Raw genomic sequence first — 7,406 nt, 5'->3', positions numbered from 1 at the left:
CAAAAAAGAAACACATTTCATAAAAGGAACTGTAATTGAGCTAAATGATTACAAACCCAGTACAAAACAGGTAAAATGGCAATGAATTTTAACGATGATCTAATAGCCATACCATGATTACACAGATCGCCTTGACAAAAACACATGAATACTTTCTTATGACTCCATATTGTATCATCGCATCTTTCTTCATTATCAGAAGGTGATCTTTGCAAGCACATTCTTTGAGTAGCAACTCCGTATTCTTCTGCCTTCAAGTCGTGATCTCTGGTTTCGATGACTTTTCCACACCATCCTGAAGCGCAGGGTACAGCTTCGACTCCGGTTTCCGTTTCTAATTGACTAGCATTGTAAAATTTGAATTTATCTTTGCAGCTTCCCAATTCGCCGCGAGATCTGCATGAAAAACATCGTTTTATCGAAGCGTTTACTCGGATCACGATACAAAAACCGATCAGCGAAATGAACAGAGTGCGAGGAATCATTTCTTAAAACTGGTTTCTCATTCTAGAGTTTCACCGCGTCTCGACGCGTGGCTGAACATAGGTACACGTAGTGTGGAGAATGTTAATAATTATAATCGGAGAGGGATATTGCGAGATGCATCCAGTGGTTGCCAAAATTCAATGCTTAGGTTGTTTGTCAATTGGTATAAAATATCGCTGATCGTGTGCAGTTTTAAATATTTTTTTCAAATCACGTTTCTGTGAAATATACCTACTTACCTGCGTTGTTCAGGAGTATCTCATTTTTTTCTAAAATACTTATAATCGTAAGAAGTAAGTACCTACTTATGCAGGAAATATGGCCAACTTTTACTTTTAACCTTATTTACTTTCATTCAGAAGATGAATGCTTAGCCTTCATCCAGTTTGAATAATAAGGTAGGAGTACCTATCATAAGTACCTATTGTAGAAGTTGTAGGAATGTTTTGAATCACTGATATTCGCCAATCTGATTGAATTGATTCGCACCAAATTTTAATAAGATCCAGAGGAAGGAATTCAAAATATTTTTCAATTTTGAAGTCCAAAATGATGAGAGGTTTCATTCGGCAAAATCATGTACCTACCTTAGATCTACCTCTCCTGTCAAAAAAAAAAAAATGTTGATCCAAAAAAAGGATGAAAACCAGTTCTTGAACCTATAAATAGTGTTAATGTACCTACTTTAGCCACAAATTTGTCACAAACTGCATTTTTTCAACTTATCAAGGGTTTTCCAAATTATTGAAAATGAATCAAATGCTAAATTAATAATTATGAACACTTATTACAATTTTTAGCCAAATTTTTGTAAAAAATGATGGCTATTGCGGTAGGCCCAACTTTGAATACAAAGGTCAGGGGTCAAAAATTTTGATAGTTCTCGACGTTTTGAGCTCAAACTAGACTATTCCCGGTGTGTCAGTTTTTATATATTTATAGATTTAAACTTAGTCATTGTGGTGCCCGTTTTAAGTATACGTGTCATTGTGGTGCCTGGTTTTGGGCTTGTGGTGCCCAAATCGGGCACCACAAGGTCTTTCTATATAAAACGATGCAGAATCAAGTGAAATGCACTCTAAGGTGAACAAAAATTTTTTGAGGTGGGCACCACAAGTACCAAGTTTATATATCGGGCACCACTATGACTAACTATGATGAAAAATCCAAATCATACATATATATGTGGTCCTCTATGTACGCGGGCACCACAATTACCATAAAAGACCCGGGCACCACAAGGTACTAGGTACGTGTATTCATATTTATAACTATAGATATTTATAAGTTTCAGCACAATGGCAATTTTTACATTTTATGACCAGGAACCTGTTCTAATTATTCAAATGAAGTCTAACTTGGGGAATAGGGTTCTTTTGGGAGCTACAGTTGACCTCTGGAGTGGGGAGGGTCAAAGTTGAAAATTACAGAAAGGTAATTTTTTTGGAGAGGCATAATGTGACCCAAATAGTTGAAAATGGTCCAAAATCATACCATTGGTCAGTACCCCTACTGTGATCAGCATACCCAAATTTCATTGACCCCCTCACCCCTAAAATTGATCTAGAAGGTCCACATTTTCAGAATACAATGGGAGGGTGCCCCACTTTGACCTCTCTCCAGGGTCAAAAGGTGGATTCTTGGTCTATTTTACGTGTTTTTCAATTTTTCAGACAGCCTACAGCCCCTCCAAATTGACCTAGAGGGTCCAAATTCTCACAGTACAACGGGAGGGTGTACCCAAAGTGCCTTTTGCATGTTTCAATCTTCCAACCCCGTTTTTACAGAAAGGTCATTTATTTGGAGGGTCATAATATCATCCCGAATGGACGAAAAGGATCCAAAATCATACCATTGGTCAGTACCTCTATTGTGATCAACATATTCAAATTTCAGCTTCCTAGGTCATCCCCACCCTGTTTAAGGTGGGAAAAACCACATTTGACCCCAATTTTTGACCCCCTCACCCCTAAAATTGATCTAGGGGGTCCAAATTTTCAGCATACAATAGGAGGGTGCCCCATGAGTACTTATTGCAGGTTTTAACCTTCCAACCCTATTTGACCTCTCTCCAAGGTCAAAAAAGTGGATTTTTTGCTATTTTACACATTTTCCAATTTTTCAGACAGCCTGTAGCCCCTCCAAATTGACCTTGAGGGTTCAAATTTTCACAGTACAATGGGAGGATGTATCCGAAGTGCCTTTTGCATGTTTCAACCTTCCAACCCTATTTGACCTTTCTCCAGGGTCAAAAAAGTGGATTTTTTTGCTATTTTACGCGTTTTCCAATTTTTCAGACAGCCTGTAGCCCCTCCAAATTCAAATTTTCACAGTACAATAGGAGGATGTACCCGTGGTGCCTTTTGCCGGTTTCAACCTTCCAACCCCATTTGACCTGTTTCAGGGTCAAGAGGTCAAGACAGGTTTGTTACCATATTTTTGGAAGAAGGAAGAAGAGAGTTGGGGGAGTCCCCCCGCAAACATAAGAAGGAAGTAGCGGAAGGAGAGAGTTGGGCGAAGCGCGAGGGTGGTACAGGGGAGAGAGTTGGGAGAAGCCCAAGGGGGGTCCCGAGGGGGACAAAGTCCCCCCAATACAGGTGAAGCACATGAGCGAAGCGAGGGTGTGAGTAGTTCAAGCGAAGCGCAGAACACGAAAAAAGACATTCGCAGGAGGTAATTGGGCAAAGCCCAAGGGGGGTGTAGGGGGGACAAAGTCCCCCCAAACACAGACGGAGCACATGAGCGAAGCGAGGGTGTGAGTAGTTCAATCGAAGCGCGGGACATGAAAAAAACATGCGCAGGGGGTTGTTGGGCGAAGCCCAAGGGGGGTGCAAGGGGGACGAAGTTCCCCTAAACACAGGTGAAGCACAGGAGCGAAGCGAGGGTGCGAGTAGTTCAAGAGCCCTTGTTTCTGGCACAAAAATTTGGCTCTTACGTACCGGCAGACTGCTACGACTTTTTTTTCCAATTTTTTTGCCTCAACCTTTCCTAAAGTTGTTGTTGTTGTTGTTTTTTTGAAAAATGAATCCTCGAAAATATTACCTATTTCATCAACGTGAAATAAAGGAAGCTCAAAAGTTACAAGAGAAATAATTTAAAATTTAAAATTTCAACTACATAATAAGTATCCGAAAAATTTTTGTGTTTGAGTCTAAATTTTTTTTTAAAACCTGTTCTGGACTTGAATATTGAATAGCATATTACCGAGTATTGGAAATGAACGCTCAGATTGAATATTCTTACCAGTGTGATATCGGCTGACATTTTGTTACGAGAATCTACTATTGATGGAACTCTAAAAGCTTAAATTAATTAAAATAATTTGCGAATTAAAGCTAAAATCACTAGTGATAATAATATTTACAAATAATGTCATACAAAAAACAAAATAATTCTAAATTTTTATCACGGGGAGGGGGACTAATATTCAGTACAAATATATATATTTGTCTTTCCTACACAATGTAATATTATAATAATTGGGTTTCCCGAGTCGGGACTCGAGGAACCCTAAACATTTTTTACACAACCAGCAACATCATTATTCATTACATTATAAAATTGTAAAACAAAAAGACATATCAGTAGACACACCGGGGGTTAATTCGCATTCCAACTTTTCTTATAAATAACTTATACAATAAGGAGGGGTAGGAGAGGGGTGCCGGGTGCCTACTGATATGTCCGTCGAAAAATGCATTGGTGTTCGTATATATACCACACTGAACCGCTCAAGACTTTATCTGCGAGAAGTGGAATGAAACGGTTTGGTGTTTATTAGTAAGGTTTAAAGGTATTGTATTCGGCGACTAATCAATTTCTGAATTTCGTTTCTAAATCGTGAGCATATCTTGTAATTTTTACAATGAGTAACAGTAAAAAGCGGCGTCAGAAAAATTTTACAAAACCATATTTGAAAAAGATCAAAAAAGTACAACAAAATCGAAAAAAGTCAGAAAATGAAACGTAAGTGTGTTGTGTAATAAAAATGATTTCATGAATTTTGCAACGATATAATGAAATACTTAATCGATATATTTATGAATTCTACAGTAAATGTTGTGGATATATTGTCCGGGTATAGTTATTTTCAATATGTACCATAAGTTAACTTCGAGATCACCATCAGCACATCACAACGATGAAGCATACAAATGTTTAATCTGTCAAGAGAATTTCAATTCGAATTTACCATGGGAAAGTGTGCGTAAGTAAACATTATTCACGTCATCATAAGCTGCACGATTTGTACTATAAAATACTGAAATTGCAAAAGGTACATTATACCTATAGGTATTCAAAATAATTGATATTAAATAATAATTTACGATTTTTTCAGAATATTTGGTACAATAAGAATTTATATAAATTATGTTGATCATTGCCTACTGAAGCAGGTGTTGACAGGTATGAAGTAATTTTACGCTGATTTTTTTCAATTAATAGGTACGTTACTTGTCCCAGGAAACACTGGGTAAATTATTCTCTAAGTAGCTTGACTTCGCTGCTTGTAGTTTTGCTTGCCTTTACATTATTTAGTCGGCGATGAAAATCTCAAATTTGGTTCATTGTATTGTACGCGCAAGGTACCTAGACCTACTAGGGTGCTCCTTATCTTGAAAAGTTGGAATTTTGTAGCTCTCACCCCCCCCCCAAACATGACCTCAGGTGAGAAAATAATTCCCTATTTTTTATTTTTCCCTTATTTGTAAAAAAAAGTGGTGCCGGTAGCCCCCTTAAGTGGGGAAAAAATCAAAAAAAAGTTCTATTCATGAAAATTTTATATTTCTGCGCCAGAATGTTTCTAAATAATCCCCTTTTTAAGAAAAAAATTTCCCCGGATCTTCGAACCGTATTGGCCCCCTAGTAAGGAGCCCAGGCTCAAAGTTGAAAAAATCACAAAAAATGATATCTACATAAATCAAAGTTATGGGAAATTTGATGAAAATATCTCATTTCCACATTGGAATTGTTCTACATAACCCACTTTTCAAGAAAAAATCATTGTTGGACCCCCAAATGATTTTGGTTCTCTTGCATCGAGCCCCTCAAATTTGGAAAAATAAAATATACCTATATTATAAATTCATGTCTGTAGAGATTTTTTGAAAATTGTTTATTTATGTGCAGAATCTTTCTGAGTAAGCACTTTTTCAAGAAAAACCTTCTCCCCCCCTTCCCGGTCTCCCAAATCATGTTGGTTACCTTTAAGGCCCCTCAAAGTTGAAAGAAATCAACAAAAAAATGAAAAATTCATAAGGTCTGGCAACTAAGTTCCGGGAAGCCATTCTGAGAGGAAGAAGATGCAACACTGGAGTGTTCGCGAACACGTTGTCCAGTAGATTGGACCTTCCTTTAGTAATGTTCAAAGTTTCAATGCCGTAGGTTGTTCCGTTTTTTTTTGGTGCGTATTTTTCGAACGTAACTTTTGGTAGGACGTCGTGAAAAGGAGGGTTGCAAATTACTTCTTGGAGGAATGGTCACCTCCTCAAGACATCTTAGTGTCTCCTCACTATTTCTACACCCCAGATTTGATTCCTAGGGACCTCTACTTCATTCTCAGTTGGTTTTTACCTGAGAATCAACACCCATTGCATTTTTGAGGAGGACTCAAAAACATCCACTCAAATTTTGAAAAATTCACCTCTGAGGGACACAAAACAGGTTTCTAAATGGGAGCATTGAGTAAAAAAATACAATGCTTTGAGTTGAAGGAAGACCACAATAACGACTTATGAGGTCAATCTCCTTTGAAAATTATTTTTTACTCACCTCAGAGGACATTTCCTCACAGCCACTTGGCAACAAGAATCACATGGCCTACTTTTTGTGAGGTTTTGATCACCTGGTCTTTCTCAAACATTTCCTTAATTTTTTTCAACATCATGTTTGACCTTTCAAGACATTTACCTCTCCCCCAACTCAAAATCTGATCTCCCTGACTCAAGCATCCTCCTCAAGTCACCCCTTAAAGTTTTGCGACGTTACCTCAAAAGTTGTTCACTTTAAACAGCTATAGATCCCACAAAATTCACCCGATCGACTTGAAACTTATAACAGTAAGTATTAAAGGAAGGTCTAATCTACACACAATGTGTTTGCAAGCACACCAGTGTTGGATCTCTACCTCTCAGAAGCACTTCCCAGAACTTAATTGCCAGACCTCGTATACAAATTTTTTGATAATGTTTCATTCCTGAGCAGAGTACTTTTGGATAACCACTTTTTCAAGAAATGCACCCTTTTGTCCTCCAAATGATGGTGGTCCATTTTTATGGGACCCCCAAAATTGAAGATTATTGAGAAAGATGAAAATTGATGTCTATAGGTAGGTACTCGTAATTAGGTGAAAATTTCTCATCTCTGTGCAGAATGCTTCTAGATAATTCTTTTTTCCAGAAAAACGTTTTCTCAGCCCCCTCTACAATGCTCACCACCTACATAGATGATAGAGATCCACAAAGTTGAATTTTTTTTTTGAATGGAGGTGAAGTCTCCTCTGCAAAGATAGTTTCAAGTCATGGATATGTTTTTTTTTTGCTTTAAACTTGAAAATTAAATCTCATTGATAAGGAATCTCAATTGATTTTTCCCAAAAAAATCTAGAATGAATAATTTTCAAATAAAAGCTCCGGAAGAAATGATCAATTTCTGACATTTCTATACTGAGGTACCTGACTTTTAAAAAAATAATTGCATGAAAGCCAATTGTTGATGTCATAATACTATGCCTTACTTTATAAAAAATATGAAAAAAATGTGCATCAATTTCAAACTGATTTCGCAGTATTTTGCTTGGCTTATTTTAAGAACTTGGAAAAAATGTCTATAAATTCTCAGCATTATTCAAATTAAAAGATTCAAATTCAAAAGCAAAGCTACTTTTTTTTTTTTTTTTTTTTTGAAAAACAACCATAGAT

General features: G+C 37.0%; 1 protein-coding gene across 1 annotated transcript; it reads right to left on the bottom strand.

Annotated features, from left to right (window-relative positions):
- Positions 1–15: 15 nt before the first annotated feature.
- LOC135849305 (UPAR/Ly6 domain-containing protein rtv-like) lies at positions 16–746 on the bottom strand. The gene has a single exon (XM_065369679.1). It carries the CDS (start codon positions 483–485, stop codon positions 18–20), a length of 468 nt encoding a protein of 155 aa, XP_065225751.1. The 5' UTR covers positions 486–746; the 3' UTR covers positions 16–17.
- Positions 747–7,406: the final 6,660 nt, after the last annotated feature.

This window comes from Planococcus citri, chromosome 1 (assembly GCF_950023065.1).
Source record: "Planococcus citri chromosome 1, ihPlaCitr1.1, whole genome shotgun sequence".
NCBI classification, from domain to species: Eukaryota; Metazoa; Arthropoda; class Insecta; order Hemiptera; family Pseudococcidae; genus Planococcus; species Planococcus citri.
Note: the sequence above shows the minus strand (reverse complement) of the source record. Positions and strands in the feature narration are given on the sequence as shown.

What these genes read in the sequence shown, in the direction of transcription:
- LOC135849305 (XM_065369679.1), bottom strand. Translation starts at nt 485, where the DNA reads ATGATTCCTCGCACTCTGTTCATTTCGCTGATCGGTTTTTGTATCGTG.